We start from the raw sequence: 23,480 nt of genomic DNA, 5'->3' as shown, positions 1-23,480 counted from the left end.
AGTGGCCACTCTGGACCCAAGGGATGTTTGTTTTCCTTTCTGACTCTCACTTCCGATCATTCACAGTTTTTTATGGCAGCAACTGAGGGAATGTTCTGTAGAGACATATTAACTCTGTTTATAACCAATGAAGACTTAATTTAAAATCATCAAGCATTTGGCCTAGGACTTGGAGAATATTTGGGTGATTCCTGGTACTCTCACACTCTTGCTATTAAATAGCTAAGCATTTAACAAGACAAGTTGCCTTCACTTGCTTCATTATGCAACTTAAAACTGAGCTAGTGCAGAAGGAAGCAGATGATGCTAATTAAAAGACCAGCTAGTTTTCGCATGAAAATCTTCACTGGATTTAGATGAAAGTTGTTAATATACCTTTGCCTCTACAGGTCCTGGTATATGTGAAGGTGTGAAGCAGAAAGCCATGAAATTCATGGAGGAGGCAGAGCAGTTAATCTTAGCCTCAAATGAGTCCCACTTTGGTTTTGGAGAGAGCTTCTTGATGGCAAAAGGGATACAGCTCACAGACAGGGACCTCCTGCGCTCTGCTCGGCCCTATGAGTCACAGGTGCTGGACTCCCAAAAACTGCTCTCAGGCAGTGACTCTGCTGTCCAGCTGGCTGCATGGTCAGGTGGGTGAAAGGGAGATGAGAGCTTAATTAAATGAAGTCATGCCCAGGATCTGTGCAAGTGTACTTTGCTGCAAAGGAAGTGCAACTCAGCAGGTATAATTAATCAGTGTCATTAACGTGCCAACCCAAGAGCTGATTTCAGTTGTCTCATATGTATGACACAGTGCAGATATAAAATCTGGGCACTTACCAGCCTTTATGTACTTGCAAAATTATTAATTTGTCTTCTGAAGTACAGAGGACACTCAGGTTTTTGTGAACACGTTTAAAATATCCTGTATTGGACACTAAGAGCCTTCTTTTACCTCTCTTTTGTAGTCCTGCGCTTCTATTGGCAGACTCACTTTTCTTCAAAAGGTTCTGCTGGGGAAGCAGCACAGCTGGGATTTCTCCCTTACATCCCACAGTGTGATGGCCTGGGAAACTGGGAGCCAACTCAGTGCTATGAGAGCACAGGTGAGCAATTCCTAACAAGATACTCTGGGGTGTCTGAGCAAATCAAAACTAAGAAGAATTCTAATAAAAAGGTAGAAAACCAGGATTCTTGTAGTCAAACTGGAGAAGGGTGATGTGGTCTACAAGATGTGTGGAAAATTGACTGGAGTGAGGGACTCAACTGGCAGCTCACTGGGGCACAAAAATTAGTAGCTATTCAGTTGCTTGCTGCTAGTTGTGTTCCTTGGGGCTCATTCCAGGGGCTGGTATTTCTTAGTGCCTTCATTCATGACCAGGACGATGAGATGGAGTGCATGCTCATTGAGTTCATGGGTGATGCCAAATTTCTGGGATTAGATGATATGCTGCAGGATAGGGCTGCAACGGGAGAGTCTCACCAGAGCTGCTATATTTCCATTCTCACCACTGCTCTCAGGTGTGGTCTACTGATCCCTGGATAGCAGAGTTAACTGTGACTTAGATTTACTGAGCCCTTTCTATAGTTCTGCTGAGACTGAAAATCTTCCCAGCATGCAACAAAGCACACTGCAATACATCATTTAAAATAAAGCTGCTCTTCTTCCCTGGCCAGGTCATTGCTGGTGCGTGGATGAGAGAGGACGTTATGTCATGGATTCCTTGGTCTCACGCTCAGCAGAACTTCCCAAATGTCAGTTGGTTTTTCTTCCTAAATATTTTTCTGTACTTGTTCTTACAAATTTTAATATTTATTGAAAATTCTAGTATGATATGCATGAAGTAGGGCTTGCTTCTAACTGCTGTAAGAAAAGAAAAATGAATTTTATGCTTATTTTGCTAATTCATTTCATTTAATTATGCATGATTTTGGCTTGCATGATTTGAGAGTGGACCTTCTACTGTTGGTGGCCCTGCCTGAGCAGGGGGATTGGACCAGCTGTCCAACCAGATGTTTCCAGATGTCCCTTCCACCCTCAACTGTTCTGTGGTTATCAAATACTAATCAGGAATTCCCTGCCTGAGACTGTAGGAGAGCCTATTACAGATGTGTGAAGGAGATGGTGACAGATGGCTTTCTCTTGCTTAGGTCTCGGAACTCGATTTTATTTTAATGTAAATGTCTGTTTTCCCTCTCACAGGCCAGACTTCATGTCAGCGATCTCAAACCAATGCATTAATTTCCAGCTGGAGACAGAGCGGCTCAAAGGTGGATGTGTCTGCAGCTGATCTATTCATCCCCAACTGCCTTGAGGTGATTTACCATGACTTAGGGAGGAAGCAGTTTTGCTCACACCACGCCAAAGTCCTGTACACTTTCAGCCCATGCTCCTTAAGCATCCCTTGTGCATTTCTATTAACCTGAAAGAAAAGGGTAAGGCAAAACTAACAGCAGGCATTGCCCTGCAGAAGGCAGAACTTAAATAGTTCTGAGGTGAAGACTGGGAAGAGGAAACTCTGTTCCTGCCCACGATTCCCTCCCACAGGTTGGCTCTGCCTGGTGCTTTTGCAGAGTTGTGCTTGGAAGGCACACCTTAATTGACTGACATTTGGGGGCTCTTTCTTCCTGAGCTGTGAGAGAATTACAGGAGAGCTGGATGCAGATATCCCAGAATAGGGTCCTTGATGCTCTCAAAATGTGACATTGAGCAGGATAGAGATGGGCAAGAACAGAGATTTCATGTAATAGAATCGTTATCATATAGAATCATGTAATCATTAGGTTGGAAGACCTCAGAGATCATCAAGCCCAACTATTACCCCAACATTGTGGAGTCTACCACTAAACCAGATCTTTAAGCACCACATCTGCACATTTTAGAGCACATTTCAATCCAGGATTTTACCAGAACTTCATCTCAATGGGCTTTTAGTTTGCATCCTATTTAATGTTTGGACTTGATGAGGTCTTTTCCAACCTAAGGGATTCTTGATTCTCTCGGGGACTTGCCTATGTATTAAATTAGGTAGATTGTATTTTTTGATTTTTTTCAATATGTTATATTAATGGAAAATTAGTACAATAAAAATACAAAAAAATAAAGACAATAAATAATGTAAATAAATAAAACATTTTAACCAACCTTTGGGGTATGGATTGAGGCATAACTGTATTAAAATGCATTACTCTACAATGACATGTCCTTGATTTTTTTTTAGACAGGCGAATACGCTGTGCTACAGAGATCTGACACAGGTATTTGGTGTGTGAATCCTGCGTCAGGAGAAATATTTCAGCGTGGCAGCAAAGCCTTGGATGGCAATCCTGAGTGTGAGTAATGCTTTGCCCACCACCTGTGGTGCTTGTGGAGATGCCTCATGCTTAGCAGCATATGTGCTTCCCTTTTCAGAACGCTGCCTGTGAAACATGGGAGGCTTGTAGTTTAATTCCTCAGTGACACAGTACATACAAGCACACCAACACTGAAAGGGTGTCTGAAAATAATTACCCCTTACTTTCATAACACTAGAAATAAACTAGTTTAGACAAACTGATGGACAGGCTGCTATCCATTTTTTTACCTTCCATTTCCTACCACCAGAGAAAATTCTTAGACTTTTCTAAGGGAGTGAATTCTGAGCTGTGGGAACTAGGCCACATGCAGGCACTGAGTCCACTTGGCATGGTCCTCAACCGCTTTATGGAATGGAATTTGGCCTTTAGTACTTTTTTATTGTCTTCAAATAAAGACAGAGAATTGTTGAAGTCTCATAAGAGGTGGTCGACTCAAGAAGTTAAAGAATTGCTGTTTGCATGAATTGAGATGCTCTATTGGAGCCCGTGCCCTGGGTCTACTCTTCTGAACAGTACAGGCAGCCCAAGAGCTCACAGTTCTGCTGTGCTTGTTCTGCAGTTCTTTAGCTAGTGGTTTTCTGCAAACAAAATTAGTAAGAACAATATTGTCTCAAGTTCAGATTGAACTTTTTGGATCTTCTTGTCGGGGGGTGGTTCTGCTCGCTCATGTCCCTGTTTTGTGTGTTTGTGGGAGACCATAAATATTGCTTTTTCATGGCTGTTTTTCCCCCCAGTTTTGTAGGTATGAAACTAGGACATATTAACTGTTTTAAAAAATAAATGATCATATTGTTACATTTAAGATTACCTGGATCAAAAATTTTTGATAAAAAGGTTGGTTTGATTTTTTTAACCTTTTAAATATCAGTGTCTAAATGATATACTATGAAACTTATGGAAAAAAAATAACAGAATTTTTTCAATTACTTTATTCATGTAAATGCATATAACTTACACTTTATTCTTTAGGAAAAAAATGTGTTTTCTAGTGGAAGTAAAATTTCCCATTTCTGTAATAGTTAAAATTATTTATAGTTTCATGATCACTCATCTTTCTTCCTTCTAACAAAACAGTCTGACAGCACTGCTGTTAAAACCTTTAGGACAATTTATTGTCTTCTCTTCTGTAACTTGCAATGAATTTCTCTCTTTAAAGGTCCCAGTTTCTGTAATATGCTGAAGTCTAAAGCTGTTTCACGAGACTCTGCCAAAGGCTACATCCCACAGTGTGAAGGGGAGGACGGGAGTTTCTCACCTGTGCAGTGCAGCCAGGATCAGGAGAGCTGCTGGTGTGTCTTTGACAATGGAGAGGAGGTGCCAGGGACACAAGTGAGTGGAGGAAGACCAGCATGTGCAAGTGAGTTCCTGCTTGAGGTACATGAGCAAATCCAGGTCTGGAACTTAACCCAGATCCTAAATTTTTCCACTCTTTAGTTGTATTTAATCCTATTTCTTCAGACCTGTAGAGACTTTTGCTCAAGCAACATGCTTATCTTTGCCCAGACCTGCCTGGGCATGATGTCCAGTTTTCTTCAGGTGCTTTGTCAGGGAAAAAGGAGAAGGGACTGTATCTTTTTATTCATAAAATTGGTTGAATCAAACCAGTTGAGCTATAAAACCCAGCTATAAAGTCAATCTGAACAGCTTGCTGCAAACTTGAATCTGTTCCAGTCTGAGCTGGCTCTGGGATTAAAAACCATTCAGCTGACTGAAATAAAATTTGAAAAATGTATGCTTCTACCATTCCAACTCTTGACTTGTGACCAGAATTGTGAAAAGGATGTGCCAAAATGCTACATATTCACAGAGTATTTCCTGCATGACCGGAGCTGTGAAGCACTGGAATTCACTCAGGGTTTCCAGTGAGATGTCCAAATGGGAGGAATTTGAATAAATTTAATTTGCAGTGGCTCTTTATACATCTTCCCATCACTAAAGTGTAGCAAAATTAATTAAACTTTCTACAAGGCTGTGCTCCAAAGTGTAGTGGTTAGTGGAAAGTAATGTAAAAAGATGTAAAAAGAAAACCTTCAACTAGTGTCTTCAGGACACTGCTGTTTCCATAGTCCTTTTGTTGGTGGGATTTCTTTTTGTTTGTTTGATTTTGTTCGGTTTGGTTTGGGCTTTTTTTGGCAACAATGTAGGGAAAGGAGACCATATGATAAGTTTCCTATAGTGAGTCTGATATGGGGTCATGGTTCAGTGGTGGACTTGGCAGTGCTGGATTAATGGCTGGACTCAGTGATCTTAACAGGTCTTTTCCAACCTTAATGATTCTACAATCCTATGATACAAATGCCTTTGTCTACCCAGCTGCCTGTAAGGTGTTTTAATCAACTAGGCAGCTGCTCAGTCAACTTGGAAACCACCACCAACATAATTTTTTTTGAACTCTCTTGTTCAAGGAGAGTTAGGAGGATAGGATTTTATGAGAAGCCAGAAGGAGACCTCATGGTTGTATCTGCCCCATGCTTGTGGTGTTGTGTGGAGATGCCCATCCAAGCTCTGAGGAGATGAGCTCCAGAAAAAACTCAAACTAGTTGTAAATGTTAAGTCCTTGATATCTTCTTCTCTCCATGAAAGCTCATTTTCTAGATGTCCCCCTGAATTCCAACAGAATTTATGGAATATGTTCTAAGGAGGATGTAGGTGTACCCCAAGATATGCCTTTAAGATGATTTTACATTTTGGGTGCATATCTGTTGTTTTTTGGGATTCTGTAATGCTGTACTTTTCCTAGAGGAAACACTGACTGAATGATTAATGACCTTTCTTTTTTCAAAGACTGAGCTGAGAGGGAGAACTTCTTTGAAAATATAGTGGAAACCTGGCTTAACTGAAAGCTATTTGTTACTTTCTGCATAGAGATTGAAATAATTTTTAATTATTTTTCTGGATTTTGAAATAACAATGGAACTTTTCATGATAAACAACTTAGTAATTGTGTAAAAATAAAGAAGAAAAAGTTACTTTTCTCCTCAGTCTATCCAGCCTTATACCTCTAGTCCCGAGAACTACCAATAATCATTCAGGAAAAAGGAATAATCTCTCACTACTTGTCTATCAGGAAAAGAAACTGTTTTGGTGGGAATATATGATAAACTTCTTCTTCAGCATCAGAACAGACAGCTGTAAACAGAAAGTAATAATCCTCAGTGCCCAGTGCAAGCAAGTTTTTCATTAGTTTAATCATTTCCATCAGAGGTAGAATCCAACTTCTTCTAGTTGACATGCACTGGAGGGACGATGCCAAGTATTCTTGCAGTCCTCACAGGCGTCTCCCATCCTCGTGCCACTGCCCACAACTCTGAGTAGAGATAGAGGAGAGAAAGGTCTCCAGAGAAGGTCCTGGAGATGTTAGTTTCCTTGTGGAAATCTTTAGAATCACCTGTGAAAGAAGTGTCAATATTCAACTGGATCATGATTCACTCCTACAGGACCAAGAAACAGAAGAATCACAAAATGGTGCAGGCTTGATAATAGAAGTAAATGAAGTGACATCTGTAGAGGGATAAATGAGCACATTAGTGGTGGTGAACTGAAACCTCTAAACCACAGCAGGAAACCGTTATCTCTTGAGTTTTGAGGGGTAGTTATTTCCCTGGTTTGTAAGACAAATCTCATTGGAACAGACAGTAAAAGGCTGTGGCAGCATACAGTTGAGACTGGATATGACTTGCTGGATATAAAAACGTGTTAGAGCAATTAAGAAACCACAGGATGGTTTTTACACACTTTGTATAAAGAGATGTTAATGTAATTAACGCATGACTGCGGATGTAGTTTACATGGTCAGGATAAGTATTACTGTCTCTTTTACAGTGATATCTTTTTGGTCCTAAAATCTTGGGAGATTTATTAAAAGTTTGTTAAAGCAAGGATGCCAGGTTTCCACCTCTACTGAGAAAAAGAGTCTGGCTACAGAGTCAGTGAGTGAAGCGAAGGAATGTAGTGGCCACATTAACAGAGTTCTTGCAGAAATGATGCTATAAAGGAGACTTAGAAAAAAATATGCATTTGGATATTCAGCAAGATATGAAAGCCTTTTATTTTGTCATTGAAATACACAGGGTTTGAAAACAAAGATATGCTGAACACACTGTATCCCAGATTCATCCTGCATTGTTTTAAGCTTTAACCGAGGTGGCTGCTAAGTTATGGAATTAATCTTCCTATCTCCATCAGAAGGGGAGAGGGAGAATCAGACCTGAACTATCATCAATGTTTACCTCCCTCCAGTGACTAGGGATTTTGGGGCTGATCTGAGCACTGCAATGTGGAAAATGATCTATGTATACACCAAGCAAGTGAATTGTATGATAACATCTTTTTCTTGATATTTATTTCTAAACAAGGAAGTTCTCTATTATTCCTATGTTTTGTAGCTCTAGAACTCATAAATATTTAATTATTACCAGATATGTTTAGTAGCTCGATTGGGATTTGGCTAATACTGAGTGAAGCACTTGGTTTGTTCTGATTAGTAGAAATGAATTATCATTGTAGTTAACCTGCAAAAATAGTCTGTTACAGTGGGGTAGCAGGATTGGAATGACTGTACTGATGCAGAGTGAGTTGATAGGAAAAACTGTGCTCCAATTCCAAAGCTGTATACTACTATTTCTATATATATAAACTGTATATGCTGATCTGCTTGGTCACTAGAAACATCCTGGTGTTCTTGAAGACACCACAGTCATGAGCTCCTGATCTTAAAGTTTTCAGACTTTAGTCTGAAGGGAATTGAGATAAGGTTTTTTTGGCTCTGCCTGTTTCCACTAGATATCTTTTGTAAAGGTTTGTTCTGCTGATGGTTAGAAATCTCCTTCTCATTTCCTGCTTAAGTTTATTCATGGCTGTTTAAAATGTATCTGTTCTTAGAAACCATACACATACCTTTCTGGACCCAATGCATTACCCATCAAAGCCAATAATGTGCCTTTTCCTCAGCTTCAGTAAACTGAACCATGCTGACCTCAAACCAGATCCAAGCTGTTGAGTGGGAAATGCAAAGAGTCTAGGTTTTCCCTGCTGATATGAAGGTTTTGTGGACTTTTTACTAGAAGTCATAATATTATGCCACTAACACATATCTCCTTTCTCACGTGAAGGTCCACAGTGTGCTCTGCCCTTCGGTGCCTCGTCTATTCCCAATGGAGCTGTACTTTGTGAAAACATTTCTGGACAAGCTCCAGGTGTCCAGCAGTGCCAGCTGGTGTGTCGTCAGGGCTTCCACAGTGCCTCTTCCAGCACCTCCTTCCAGTGTGATGTGCAGCAACGGCGGTGGGTCCAGGCTGCCCCACTCCTCCAGGCCTGCCAGAGTATGTCAGAGCTGCTGGGGGTTGGGAAGGGCTCAGAGCAGAGTAAACAGATGCACAAAAATCAGCTTTCATCAGAAAGCTGCTGTGTGAATGACAATAATAGGGCGTAACAGTTATAAGGGGGTTGCTAAATTGAGGTGAAGTTGTTTGGTCCTGTCTTCTGCCATCCTCACCTCTGGCTCTTGGCTGGCCCCTGTGCCAGAAACAGCTCTGCTTGCCTGTAATAATATAGCTATAAATAGCTATTCAATCTATTTGCAGATTTTTCTTTGTTAGTTAAAAGATGCTGGCACCATAAGTAATTCTGATGGAACTACTTAGTCCTGGAAGACCAGATGAGCGCCAGATGTTTGAATTTGGCAGAACTCGACTGTTTATTTGCATAATCAAGTCACTGTTACATTTGCATCTTTTTTGCAGCAGCAGCCTGTTCTTTAGGATTATTGTTGTCTTTGTTCACTGGCTTTTGGTGTTTTTCAAACCATTTTGCTTTTGAGAAAAAAATGTCACTTTAATTCTTGGAAGAATTGGTTGTGTATTCAGAACTCATGTACTTGGGTACTAATGTTGACCTTTTCAATTATTTCAAATAGAGACATTTTCTGATCAAAAATGGCAATTTATAGCAGTGCTGGACTTTGAGAAATGCAGATTTTGCTGTCTAGCTTGCAGCTACTTTTCATTTTCAAAGTAGGTTAAACCCATTAATCAATCTCCAGAATGGATTAAACTCATTCTAGGACTCTTATATTATCACATTTCCAATTGTACTCAGGTCTTCTATTCCAGATGCAAATGTTTTTAAGCTTTAAAATTTCAGACTGAGACTTTTGTCTGTCTGTGACTGTGTTTGTTAGATTTTTTAGCAAGCTATGAAATAACTTCCATATTTGCTGATGGCAGTTGAATAACTTTGTAAGGCCAGAGGGGACTATGTGACAATCTGCTATAAAGTTTAATGTAAGCCAAGGACTTCCCCCAATAATTTGGTTTTAAGGAGAGAGAAAAAATTACCAACACATCAGAAGGTGATTGAATTAACTTCACAATAATGGAGAATTCACCAAAACACTTAGCAATTAGTTCCAATGGATAATTGTCCACAATTTTAAAAATCTTATTGCCTGTTCTTTATGTATACATGTAGAGATTGTGGTTAAATCAGCTCTTAAATACTCTCCGATACACTAACCAGAGAGAGGGCTTCGTGCCTTGGAGGAAGAAGCAGGTTTTTGTGTCCTCTGGTCTCTCCCATCATTCTCCTTGGAAGCTTTCCAGGCTTTCCCACGCTCGTTTTTGGGGTGAGAGATTGGGAATTGTGCTCCAGCAATGGCACTTGTATGTGATGCAGTGAGAGCCTGTAGAGGAGGTGAATGAGGGAGAGCTCTGCTGCTTGTTCAGGCTGGTGGGATAAAAGCCAGCTCCCTTTGGAGGTGCAATGACAGCAGGACAGTTGTGCTGAATCTGAGGTAACAAACCCCCCATGAAGCCTGGGATCAGAGTTACTCCAGGGGAGACAAGAAATTTGCATCTTTTTTTCTCTTGCTAAAAACTGACTAAATAGATTTTCATTTTGTGACTGATGAGCTCACAGATTTCTCATCGATTTGTGTGATTTGCAACATTTTGGTTTGCTATCAAAAAGCTATCAGAAGGCTCTTCTTAGTCATCCATGTCAATGCCATCATTATGCAATCAAATTAATTCTCTCCTAAAGCTTATTCCCAGTTAGTTTGACAAGCAAAACCCCGTTGGAATTAGTTACAATTGTTTTCACCATTTAATTACTTTTTTAATATGAGCGTTTTCATGATTGTGTGTAAGAAAAGTGAAAGTAGACAGGCCAATAATTCTTGTCTTCCTCTTTCTTTTCGAAGTATTGGCATAATGTCAGCTTTCATTTAGTTCTCTGGAAATTGCTATCTGTTAAGGCTTGTGAAAAATCATCATTAATGATCCAAATTGTTCCTTACCCTTCTGTGAGTTAGAGCTCCAGTGTAAAACATCTCTTTATTATTATATAACTGTATAACCTGGCTTTTTCCCTAATGCACAACATATATATTTATCAAGCTTGTCTCTTGCTACTTATTATTTACGACCGACAACTCTAGTACTTTCACCTAAAAGTGGGAAGATACTATTGATACAATGTGAGAATGTCAAATCAATGTTGTCTTTCCTCAAAGTAACGCTGAAAGTCAGGTTATTCATTATTGAGGTTACTAAATACCCTTTCTACTTTAATTTTAGAGCTCCAATTATTCCAGACAGTCCAAGCTCAAACACACTTTCAACTACTCCTGCCTCCTGAGAATACATGTAGTTCTGACTACTCTGGATTACTCCAGGCATTTCAGATATTTATTTTAGATGAGTTGAAGGCTCGTGGTTTATGTCACCTTCAGGTAATTTAAATTCCTTATTCTCTATTGGTGTTAGAGTTTTATTGTTGTTGTTTGTTTGTTTTTGTTTTCTTTGGTTGGGTTTTTTAATATTAAAAAACAAGAAACACAACATAGACCTTTGCCTGCCTGAGAGAGGTGGAAGAACAGAACATGCCATGAAATCTGTCAGGATTGGCAGCACTCTCATATAGATGAGTGGGAAAATAGGAGTTCTAGTCTCACTGACACCACATCGGCAGATCAGCTTAGTTCTAGCCAAGAAGTCATATCACATCAATCCAGAATTTATGAAAAATTTGTTTAAATGGAAGAGAGTATTTTGACTATTCTAACAGTGAGTAAATGACTTGCTAAAATTATATTTTTTTGCCTCTGTTTTTACAGTCCCTTTTGTAAATGTTACTTTTGAGCATGGTATACTGCTAGGCCAGAACCAGAAAGTTCTCAGGTTGACTAACTGTGGTTTCATTTGATTCTGAATTCGAGGTAAATGCATTTGGGAATACTGGCTCAGTTTCTGTCTGTGATGATTCCACTGTCTATGTTGAATGCCTGAGCACAGACCGCCTGGGAGTGAATGTCACGTGGAGGACTCAGCTGGAAAACATCCCGACAGCTTCTCTCCCTGACTTACATGATATTGGTGAGTTTTTCTTCCTCGGATATTTCTGTGGATTAAACCTGATTTGCTTTTAGTTGTTTTGCTTCCCTGTGTCCGCTCTTAGGAATTATAAATGCTCACTGCCTTTATTACACTGGTGTTGTGTTTTTGAGATTTTGGTGTTGATGTATTTCTCCTTTCAGGCTGTGACCACACAGTGGAAAGGAGCCATAATTCAATGTTTTTTTTCATATAGCAGTGCCTCTCCCAGCTGCCTTAACAGGGACTGAAAATTACTTTATTGGGCATGAGCTGAACTGTCCCAGATGTTCATTTCCATCGATCATGTCCTCAGTGATGGAAAAGATTGTGTTTCTTATTCATTGTACTCAGAGAAACACAGTTCACGTGTTGCCAAAAATTTAAATAATTTCTTCTAAGTTGTTTTTTTTCTTTTTTTTTTTCTTTCCCCCCTTTTTCTGTTGATTGCATTGCCTTTGACACTAAAGAATGACCCTTACCTTGGATATCCTAGAGCAACTGTGCACCAACTGACAGATCTTTGCTGTGGTTTCCATGCAAGTTAGGGATGGTGTAAGGAAATTCTTTCAAAGCAATCACTGTTTTCCTTTAAAATAAAAGATACAGAAAACATATCCCAGGTTCAAATACCCTCTGTGGGTATATCAAGAATAGTAGCCTGTATCAAGAATAGTGTGGCCAGCAGGGCCAGGGCAGTGATTGTCCTCCTGTACTCAGCACTGGTGAGACCACACTTCAAATCCTGTGTTCAGTTTTGGTTTTATATTAAATTTTATATTAAATTTTTTTTTAAAGTGTCCCTCTTTGAGGGCATTACCTTTTTGACCCTCTCCAGACTATAAGCTCCCTGTATTACTAAAATTGTTTTTTCAGGGAATGACTGTATGGTTTTGGAAGAGACAGAGCTCTAGTCACGGCACCATCAACTTCCTTTATGTTCCAACTTCCATTACCATCTAAGGCAGCTTTGAGTCTTTCTGTTTAAGGTGTTTTCTGGTGTATTCAAGAACAGTGAGCAAATTAAGGCTTTAATTTGATAGACACTGTACAGATTCATTTTGGTCTGCTGTTTGTTAAAATGCTTGTATTTCTGCACTTGCCTATGTTTTTAACTTTATGTTCATCATTTTCTGTGTGGTTATCTATTCCCATATTGGAAATGTCTTTCATGCTATTTTGTTGTGTTTTTCCCTTCTTTAGAAAATGCAATTGTTGGGGAAAATCTCATTGGAGCATTTATAAAAGAGATAAAGGATGGTGATTTTCTGCTGCATTTGGACTCCAAGCAGTTCCTAGCAGATTCTGTGATTGATTTTCCCCGGGATGAAGCATTTGATCTGTCTCCACGTGTGCAGCTAGGATGTAGAAGTGGGTTTCGAAGAATTTCATCTCCTGGGAAAGCAGTCCCAAAATTGCAAGGATGTGGTATGTCTCACTTAAGCTTTCCATTCTTGGATGTTGTCAGGAATCAGTGTAAGCTGAAGTTAGAAAATTGTTTCACTTTTGTTTATGGTTCATATGTGAAAGGTGTGAGGCACCAACTTTAATGATAAATTTGGGGAGAGATGGGAATTAGTGCTTTGCTTACTGTTCAGTCCTTGTGTTGCACCAATGGTTTGGAATAGGCATCATGGCACTGGCACTGTACAGAAGGTTTTGCAAAAATTTTTGGGGATTATTTTAGATCTGTCTCATAATAGTAATTCTGTAGTTTTTGTGATCCTTAATAAGAGGATTTCACAAAGATAATGTAGCCAGTGCTTCAGATGATGGTACCTTACCTAGAATAGAAACCTAGATGCTGAAATGGCAAAAGTCCTGAGATTATGAATTCCTGGGCCAAGTCCAGACTGCTCAGATGGAAGCTTTCTCAGTGTTGGCCAACACCCAGACCTGACTACACTTCTTCCCTCTTTTCTTCTTCTCCTTTCCTTCTGTTTAGTCTGCTTCCCTGGAACAGGCTGCCTTTCTGTCAAAATCCTGCTTAGGGCTGCCAAACCTACCTTTTCCATGGTTCCCCACGGCTTTGTCTGGCTGTCCTGGGTACCAGCTCATGCTGACAAGCTGCCTTTGACTTAAACAGCTCTATTCTTGTTTCTATCAACACCAACTCTCCTGCAGTGCAACCCTGATTGATCTTGTTAGCCCAGTTGTCCTCCATGAGTCTGTGTCTTACTTATACCAGTTTAGGGTGTATTCACTATGTCTACCTTTTTTTGGAGGGGGAGAACAGAGGAGAGCTGTACCACAAGTATGTGTAAGACAACAACAGCAGGTATTGGATAGGTTTTCCAATGTGGGGAATATTTTCAGATGGGAGAACTTCAACACTATGCAGCTTAAGTTAGAGACCCTAAGAGTAAACCAGAATACGACTTAGCTCCCTGATTGGTGTGATGTTTCTCTTTAAGTTCAGGGAATTTCCTGATGCCTGGGCAAGGTAATCAAGTGATGAATCAGTTCTCAACTGCTGCAGGTTCCAGCTTGGACCTTTAAGGGTAAATTGACTGCAGATTCATGCAAAAAAAATATTAATTCTTACTGAGAATCCAGAGTTTGTAACAACTTGCAGCTACTTAACAAGATGTAGTGTTGTACAGATTGGTGGTATCATTATATTTTAAGTAGAATCCATCACTTAGAGCAGAACTTACAAAGAATTGGATCTTTCTGCCAAATATTTCCTGCCAAGGATAAAGGCCTCTGGGAAGCAGTGAATTTAGTCACCTTGTGAGTTAATTCATATGTATTTGAATGAGCTGGCTGTGGAAAAAGTCAGAAAACAGACATTATAGAGATGCGGAAAGGAGACAGTTTCTGGTCCAGCTTTTGGCAGAGCTTTAGGCAGAGCTTTCGTACTCTAACCTGTCATGGTGTACCTGCTGTTGGACAGTGGTTTGTGTAGTAGGACTGCATATTTTATTCTGAACAGGGAATTTAGGTTCTGGTTGCTCTAAGATCTGTCTATCTATCTTGTAGCGACTGAAGGCACAGACTCCCTTGGTGTGATGCAAGAGTATCATCTATCATTTATTTCAGGCCTCTATTTATAGAAGAACTGGTTTCATCTTTAACCTATCAACAAGCAATACTTGGCCCTATAAAATTACAGTATGCNTGGAAATGAGCCATAATTCAATGTTTTTTTTCATATAGCAGTGCCTCTCCCAGCTGCCTTAACAGGGACTGTCCTCCTGTACTCAGCACTGGTGAGACCACACTTCAAATCCTGTGTTCAGTTTTGGTTTTATATTAAATTTTATATTAAATTTTTTTTTAAAGTGTCCCTCTTTGAGGGCATTACCTTTTTGACCCTCTCCAGACTATAAGCTCCCTGTATTACTAAAATTGTTTTTTCAGGGAATGACTGTATGGTTTTGGAAGAGACAGAGCTCTAGTCACGGCACCATCAACTTCCTTTATGTTCCAACTTCCATTACCATCTAAGGCAGCTTTGAGTCTTTCTGTTTAAGGTGTTTTCTGGTGTATTCAAGAACAGTGAGCAAATTAAGGCTTTAATTTGATAGACACTGTACAGATTCATTTTGGTCTGCTGTTTGTTAAAATGCTTGTATTTCTGCACTTGCCTATGTTTTTAACTTTATGTTCATCATTTTCTGTGTGGTTATCTATTCCCATATTGGAAATGTCTTTCATGCTATTTTGTTGTGTTTTTCCCTTCTTTAGAAAATGCAATTGTTGGGGAAAATCTCATTGGAGCATTTATAAAAGAGATAAAGGATGGTGATTTTCTGCTGCATTTGGACTCCAAGCAGTTCCTAGCAGATTCTGTGATTGATTTTCCCCGGGATGAAGCATTTGATCTGTCTCCACGTGTGCAGCTAGGATGTAGAAGTGGGTTTCGAAGAATTTCATCTCCTGGGAAAGCAGTCCCAAAATTGCAAGGATGTGGTATGTCTCACTTAAGCTTTCCATTCTTGGATGTTGTCAGGAATCAGTGTAAGCTGAAGTTAGAAAATTGTTTCACTTTTGTTTATGGTTCATATGTGAAAGGTGTGAGGCACCAACTTTAATGATAAATTTGGGGAGAGATGGGAATTAGTGCTTTGCTTACTGTTCAGTCCTTGTGTTGCACCAATGGTTTGGAATAGGCATCATGGCACTGGCACTGTACAGAAGGTTTTGCAAAAATTTTTGGGGATTATTTTAGATCTGTCTCATAATAGTAATTCTGTAGTTTTTGTGATCCTTAATAAGAGGATTTCACAAAGATAATGTAGCCAGTGCTTCAGATGATGGTACCTTACCTAGAATAGAAACCTAGATGCTGAAATGGCAAAAGTCCTGAGATTATGAATTCCTGGGCCAAGTCCAGACTGCTCAGATGGAAGCTTTCTCAGTGTTGGCCAACACCCAGACCTGACTACACTTCTTCCCTCTTTTCTTCTTCTCCTTTCCTTCTGTTTAGTCTGCTTCCCTGGAACAGGCTGCCTTTCTGTCAAAATCCTGCTTAGGGCTGCCAAACCTACCTTTTCCATGGTTCCCCATGGCTTTGTCTGGCTGTCCTGGGTACCAGCTCATGCTGACAAGCTGCCTTTGACTTAAAAAGCTCTATTCTTGTTTCTATCAACACCAGCTCTCCTGCAGTGCAACCCTGATTGGTCTTGTTGGCCCAGCTGTCCTCCATGAGTCTGTGTCTTACTTATACCAGTTTGGGGTGTATTCACTATGTCTACCTTTTTTTGGAGGGGGAGAACAGAGGAGAGCTGTACCACGAGTATGTGTAAGACAACAACAGCAGGTATTGGATAGGTTTTCCAATGTGGGGAATATTTTCAGATGGGAGAACTTCAACACTATGCAGCTTAAGTTAGAGACCCTAAGAGTAAACCAGAATACGACTTAGCTCCCTGATTGGTGTGATGTTTCTCTTTAAGTTCAGGGAATTTCCTGATGCCTGGGCAAGGTAATCAAGTGATGAATCAGTTCTCAACTGCTGCAGGTTCCAGCTTGGACCTTTAAGGGTAAATTCATGCAAAAAAAAAATATTAATTCCTACTGAGAATCCAGAGTTTGTAACAACTTGCAGCTACTTAACAAGATGTAGTGTTGTACAGATTGGTGGTATCATTATATTTTAAGTAGAATCCATCACTTAGAGCAGAACTTACAAAGAATTGGATCTTTCTGCCAAATATTTACTGCCAAGGATAAAGGCCTCTGGGAAGCAGTGAATTTAGTCACCTTGTGAGTTAATTCATATGTATTTGAATGAGCTGGCTGTGGAAAAAGTCAGAAAACAGACATTATAGAGATGCGGAAAGGAGACAGTTTCTGGTCCAGCTTTTGGCAGAGCTTTAGGCAGAGCTTTCGTACTCTAACCTGTCATGGTGTACCTGCTGTTGGACAGTGGTTTGTGTAGTAGGACTGCATATTTTATTCTGAACAGGGAATTTAGGTTCTGGTTGCTCTAAGATCTGTCTATCTATCTTGTAGCGACTGAAGGCACAGACTCCCTTGGTGTGATGCAAGAGTATCATCTATCATTTATTTCAGGCCTCTATTTATAGAAGAACTGGTTTCATCTTTAACCTATCAACAAGCAATACTTGGCCCTATAAAATTACAGTATGCATGTTTCTACCTATCAACAACTAATGTCCATCTTTACACCTATCAGCTTTCAACACACTTTCTTCTTTTCTTCAATCATCTTGTTCTGTGTCACATGACCTTTGGCTCCACGCACCTTGTAGACACTTCCCACCTTCTGCCACATTCTCTTCCGTTCTGGCAATGTCCTCTGCTTCGGTAACCCTTTAAGTTCTGCTCTGGTCCACAATCCTCCACACCAGCTGTCTATCTGTCTATCTGGATATATCCTGGTCATTCATCCTGTCTGGATCTGTGTCTCTACTGGAGACTATATCAGTAGGAAGTATCACCTGTGACTACAGAAACCAAAGTTGTGTGAGGGCGACAGAGATTCTTTATTCTCTTCCCTTTCCTGCTCCAACTTGTTGCTGAAATACAAATTGGGTTTTCAGATCCTGATCTTTTTAATTGGTTTGGTTTTATTTCACGATCGATGTAATTTGCCTTTCATTCAGGAGATGTGGCCAGCTCTTAGTAACAACAAGTTTCTGGTGGTCTCAATAAGCTTAATATTTTCATCTAGGAACATACAGCTTACATGAATCTGCTTCTTCATCTCATGTATTTCCTCTAAAGTCATCTCTTTATTTAGGTTTGCATTTATTGTAGATTTGTTTCATGTTTTCCTACCTGCAACTAACACATTTGTCATGTTTTAGTTTTTCTTGTGTGACTTTTTTTCTTAGTGTCAGTCTTAGAGTGAGCTACATTATACCACAGGTATTTATGAATATAACTCCTTAAGAGTTGGAGGTAAAAGTTTTATTTTAGCTAAATTTTGATGAGACAAAAGACACTTTCTTTGCTAAGGTATGAGACAAAAAGAAGAGAGTTGGAAACTGTCTAGGAGAACTTTAGAAACATAACTCTTCTACCCCTATTTATTTCAGGAGAAAGCCTGAAGACAGTTTGTAATTTAGCTTTGTTTTATTATAAATTTTTATGCTGGTCCCTTTTATTATTTAAGATGCTTGGCAATTCTATCAGAGTTGTTTTGAGCAGAACATAACCCAAATCAAAGAACATACTAGATTTATAGCTGAGCCAGCAGCTCAAGACTTCATTTCTAATAGTCTAGATCAAGAATCTGGTATCCCAAAGTTTTCCAGTATCTCTGCAGGGAGGAAAGAGCATTGGACAATGATCAGTTGTGACAGGTTTTGATCTTGCTTAGTGTAGTGAGAGCTAATCTTAAGTAAAAGAAGGCTCTTGTGAACTGAGGTGTCCCTGTGCAGTCACTCCAGTGAGTTGCTCTGTAGCCTGGATTTTGCTACTGAACAAGTTGTTCCCCTGGTACACAGAAGCTCGAATCTAGTTAGAAGTGAGACCAGGTTCTAAATTTCCTGTGCAGGAGCAAGGGATTAAATTTGGAGTTTATTTTTATTTCTATATTTGATTTTCTTTTTTCCTATTTTAGGGATACAAAGCTTGGGCCCAGTGCTAACAACCAGCTCTGAGATATTGGCTCAAAGTTGTTCTCTACTTTCTTATACTGTCAGAATGTATGCATGTTAAAGCTTGAAAGAAGTACAATGTGGTGATTTGTCTGACTACTAGGATCGAACTGAACTTCTATGGGATTGTGTTGAATGTTACTTGGGGCTGAAAGTACAGCTGCCTCCAAGAGTTACAGAGTCTAAAAAATGTGTCTCTGCACCAAGACTTTTTACTGCTCTTTGTGTCCTTTTGCCAATGTAATGTGTGAGATGAAAGGGAATTTTACTTGCTTAAATATAATAGGAGACACAGATGTTTCTTTCACATTGTGATTAAAACTATGAAAACAGGTTTGAAAAGCTTAATTTGTTCCTTTTTAAACTGTAATTGCCTAATGAGTCTCCCTCATTCTTTGCTTTTGTCTTCAATTTAGGCATGGATTGCTCATTTCATTTTAATTTCCACTGTTGTTCATTTGCAATGAGTATGATCCTTTTTTCATGTGTTGGAAACTATTTAAAATGTATCAGACACTCTTGTGTATTAAATAATGTGCTTGTGAAAGGAGAATTATGTATAATCCAGGATTTTTTTACGTAGTGTAATTGATTTTAGATATGTGTTTTACCTAGAGTAATTCCCTTGATATGTACTTGGAAGGAAAATTTCAGTCTCACAGTTGTATCATCCTAGACCTTCCCATTGGACCATTTACAGCAGATGAAGGAAGATATGATAATTTTTCTACTAGCTGTCTTTTTAGTCTATTATAATTTAGGTACTCCTATAAGTTAAATTAATTTACATTCTGGTGTGTTGGCCAGAACAGCAATTCATCAAATGGGTTGTAGTGAGGATGGCCAATTTTCCATTAGTGTTTCTCGCTCATGCAAGCTTAAACTGCTGCCAAGATGCAGGGCAAAAAAAGAAATTAGGTTTTACACCTTGTCCAAGTCCCAAAATATACATTTGATAGTGTTTTGAAGGAAATCTACATCTGGAAAGCAGCTGTGAAATAACAAGTAGAGGTATTGTCCTGTAAATGTGTCCGTGACTCTTCTGCTTTAATGTTCATTTGAATGCTCTGGAGGGAAAGACAGTATTCCATGACATCCCAGAAGAAAGTTTTCTTCATAATAGGCAACAAGTCAGCTGGAAATATTGCTCCTGATTGTTTTGAAAATCATATCTATATGGACTAAGAACATCTTTTTGGTTTGTGTTTGGGTTGTCATGTGCACAACTAGTGACTCTTAATCCAGCCATTACTGTTTAGTTTGGAAGTACTTAACAAAAATTTCGTTACCAGGAATTCTGAATGAAAGTGATACCATATGGTGGGCTTCTGTATGATGGTTTTGGAGTTTCTACTCCAAGGAACTTTCCTGTTTCTGTCTGTAGTGTTAGAAGTTGCTCTGTAGCTTGTCTTCCTTTGTTTTCATTCACAGCTTATCTACAAAGTGCATTATCTTATTACAAATGGATTTGACAAATGGAAATCAGGCTTGGATTTGGCATTTCTGAGCAGCTTCATGTGCACTAATTCAAGAACAAGTTTAGGGTGATCTGGGAAAACAGACCACAGCCTGTATTCCTGTCATTGATGAGTTTAGTGTTTACCCTTGTTATACCACTTAGAAATACATATATTAAAAGCTTGAAGCCTATGACAAGTCTAAGATAAGATATATTCATATATACATATACACACCCACACATATGTGTACAAATGCCCAAACTGGTTTAATTCCAAAGGAGTAATAAGGTGATTGTTCTCTTTGCAGTTGTTTGTCCTCCAGGCAGTCATTTCCAGGGCAATGAATGCATTCCCTGCCCTCTTGGCTACTATCAGGATCAGACAGGACGTTCCTCCTGTATCAAGTGTCCTGTGGGCAAAACTACCAACTCCTATGGGGCAATCAGTACTGATCACTGTAAGTTGAACTCATTTTTTCCCATATCCTTTATAGTCTGGCTTCCAATAACTAATGTTTTTTTTTTATTATTCATCTGTAAGTTAAAAAAAAAATAAAATCCTCCCTCTGGGCCTTTTTGGATGGATGTGATCCCTTCTGCATACATTCAAAGGCATTTGAACAGGCAGTACAAACTGTCTGGTGTTTTGACCAAAAATGCATGAGAAACAAGTGGTCAGTCTCATCCAGGGTGTTGTGGTTCCTTTAGACATGTTCATTGTCCTCAGGAATGATATCTGGGTATCAGTGAGAAATGTCTCATGCAGTTGATTTATTGCCGCTTTCATGAACACTAAAGTGTTCTTATTTTGTGCAGCTCTTTCCCCTGCAAATACAAACACTTCTCACAAAGCAACTATTCAAATGTTCACAAAAGTTGGTGATTTCAACTTAAATTACTTATTTTTTTATGCAGTTCCATACAGAAAATCAGTTATTAAGTCCAAATTCAGTTTTGTCTGCAGAATTAGCTTATGGATAAAAATAAAAGTAGCAGGAATGGATTTCTTGGGTGTGTCATTGTCTACTTTGTTCTCTTTCAACCTATTTGTTCTCTTAGGTGGGATAAAGAAATCCAGTTTTATTTTAATGCATCCTAACATCAATTAGTTTTTGCCTAAAGTTGTCCTTCATTTCCATGTGTATTCCCTGTGTATTTGTTGGGCTTGTGTCTTTAGAAGTTTCCTTTTTAGGATTTTTTTTACTGCACTTCGAGTTTTCTTTACTAAATCTGGTCCCCTCCTAGTTTCCACCTTACCTGTGTGCTGCATCTCAGTACCAGCCCTCTCCAAAAGCCCAGGTTGTACAGATTAGCTTCCTGCTTTCTTTCTTTCCCTGCTGTCTCCTTACAAAGTCTGAAAAGTTTTTCTCAATTAATTGTTATGATGGCTCTTGTGCTGTTGTTCAGAGTGTTCTGCAGACCCACTGTAGCAGACACTGAACAAACCTGTATGAAAATACAATTCCTTCTCTGTACCCCTTTGCTTTACAGTACTGGAGATACATCAACAGAGATTTGATCCATGGCAGAGAATCCAAAAAATGTTTGAAACATGAATTGAAGTAACAAAAAAGCAACCAGACTACCATGTTTTAGAGCATAAAACACCGTGCAAATCCTAGCTTAATTTTCAGTGAAGTCTCTGCTGTAGTAAGGGGACTTTTGTCCTACAGCAATGAAACATTGTCCTATTGCATTGACAGGACCAAAGTAAATGGGCACAACTGAGGCACAGGAGGTTCCCTCTGAATATCAGAAACCGTGTTTTTACTGTGAGGATGACTGAGCACTGGCTCAGGTTGCCCAGGGAGGTTGTGGAGTCTCTAACCTTGGAGATGGGTTAAAGCCATCTGGACATGGTCCTTGGCAACCAGCTCTTGGTGGCTCTGCCTGAGCAGGGAGGTTGGACTGTACAACCTCCAGAGGTCCTGTCCAACCTCTGCCATCCTGTGAAACCCAGGGACAGCATTATCAAAGTACCTTTTTTTCTTGTTTACTTGTAACAGGCATCACATATTGTCAGAGCAATGAGCAGGGTCTGCAGTGTGATGAAGATGGCCAGTATAGACCTTCCCAGAAAGACCCTGACACTAAGAAATACTTCTGTGTCAATAACTTTGGAGCAGCACTGGACTGGCCTGGAACAGAAGATCTCCTTACAGATGACCAGTGCATGGGTAAGTGCCAGAAGAATGTTTTGGATTTGTTTTGACCCTACATAAGTAAAATGTCCTTTTGAAGAGACTAATCACTCCACAGTTTCTGGGGATTCACTTTCCCTTAGTTCTGGCCTCTGCCTTAAGCCACATTCCTCCTTAGTTTTTAATTTCTTGACTACATTCGGGAAGTTATTTCTGGTAAGAGAAGAGAGAGAAGCAGGTTTCCTGCACTCTCAGATGTCTGACAGCTTTTGATGTGTGCTGACCTCCTGCTCTCTGCTTGGAAACCCAAAAGAATAATGAGAGCGCTAATGGGAAAGAAGCAGAATTATTAATTTCCTTGTAAAATTATCCCTCATCGGTGTATTCCTGGGAAATAGACTATTTTCAGCAATGATCTCACAGGCACAACGTAGCATCGCTCTCTCAGCTTCTGCTGTAAAATATCTGCCTTGGTGAACATATCCTTGCAAGCCGGATGAGGTTACTTCCGCTTGAATACAGCTGTGAAATGCTGGTTCTCGAGGATGAAAAGTTTGAAAAAACAAAGTCATCCATCAAACAGTCCCCAGACTGCCCACAGTAAGGTCTGATTACACCTTGCAGCCTCAAAGCTTTTGCTTTTCCCCAGAAGTTTTTATATACCCATCATATGATTGGTATTGAAATTAATGGGATATTCTGTTTAGAAACAGATGTCATGGTGTGCTTTGAATTAGACAATGTCTTATGACAAGTCTGATCAGTGGAAGGAGTGTGAAATGAAAACCCTCAGTTGTGAAGAGGTTGCAAAACTGTCTTCAGTTAAAATAGCTTTTTTTTCCTCTGAGCATACTTAGAAACTGATCACAGTTATAAACACGAGGTGTGAGGCTCTGTTGCTCTTGATCACGGGGCAGCTGGGATTTTTCTCTGGGCAAAGGATTCAGGAGTTCAATTCTCCTGTTATTCACCTTGAGCCTTCCTGTGTGGGCATTTCTGATTCTGTCCATGATGGAGCAGTTCTAGATACCTGTGCTTGTTTTAGTGGATCATGCTACAAAATGTCACTACAAGTATTTATGACTGTTAAAAATTTTGG

General features: G+C 39.5%; 1 protein-coding gene across 1 annotated transcript in view; it reads left to right on the top strand.

Annotated features, from left to right (window-relative positions):
- Positions 1–23,480, top strand: part of TG (thyroglobulin) — a 150,386-nt gene that overhangs the window by 18,313 nt on the left and 108,593 nt on the right. The window contains exons 11-23 of the mRNA XM_017818269.1: positions 390–632; positions 951–1,088; positions 1,660–1,737; positions 2,186–2,298; positions 3,204–3,315; positions 4,496–4,696; positions 8,451–8,660; positions 10,914–11,068; positions 11,555–11,711; positions 12,912–13,136; positions 15,399–15,623; positions 20,549–20,698; positions 22,247–22,417. Of these exons, the coding sequence (XP_017673758.1) occupies positions 390–632; positions 951–1,088; positions 1,660–1,737; positions 2,186–2,298; positions 3,204–3,315; positions 4,496–4,696; positions 8,451–8,660; positions 10,914–11,068; positions 11,555–11,711; positions 12,912–13,136; positions 15,399–15,623; positions 20,549–20,698; positions 22,247–22,417 (2,178 nt within the window). The remainder of the gene's footprint in view (positions 1–389; positions 633–950; positions 1,089–1,659; positions 1,738–2,185; positions 2,299–3,203; positions 3,316–4,495; positions 4,697–8,450; positions 8,661–10,913; positions 11,069–11,554; positions 11,712–12,911; positions 13,137–15,398; positions 15,624–20,548; positions 20,699–22,246; positions 22,418–23,480) is intronic.

The sequence above is a fragment of the Lepidothrix coronata genome, unplaced genomic scaffold, assembly GCF_001604755.1.
Source record: "Lepidothrix coronata isolate B3197 unplaced genomic scaffold, Lepidothrix_coronata-1.0 Scaffold67, whole genome shotgun sequence".
NCBI lineage: Eukaryota > Metazoa > Chordata > Aves > Passeriformes > Pipridae > Lepidothrix > Lepidothrix coronata.
Note: the sequence above shows the minus strand (reverse complement) of the source record. Positions and strands in the feature narration are given on the sequence as shown.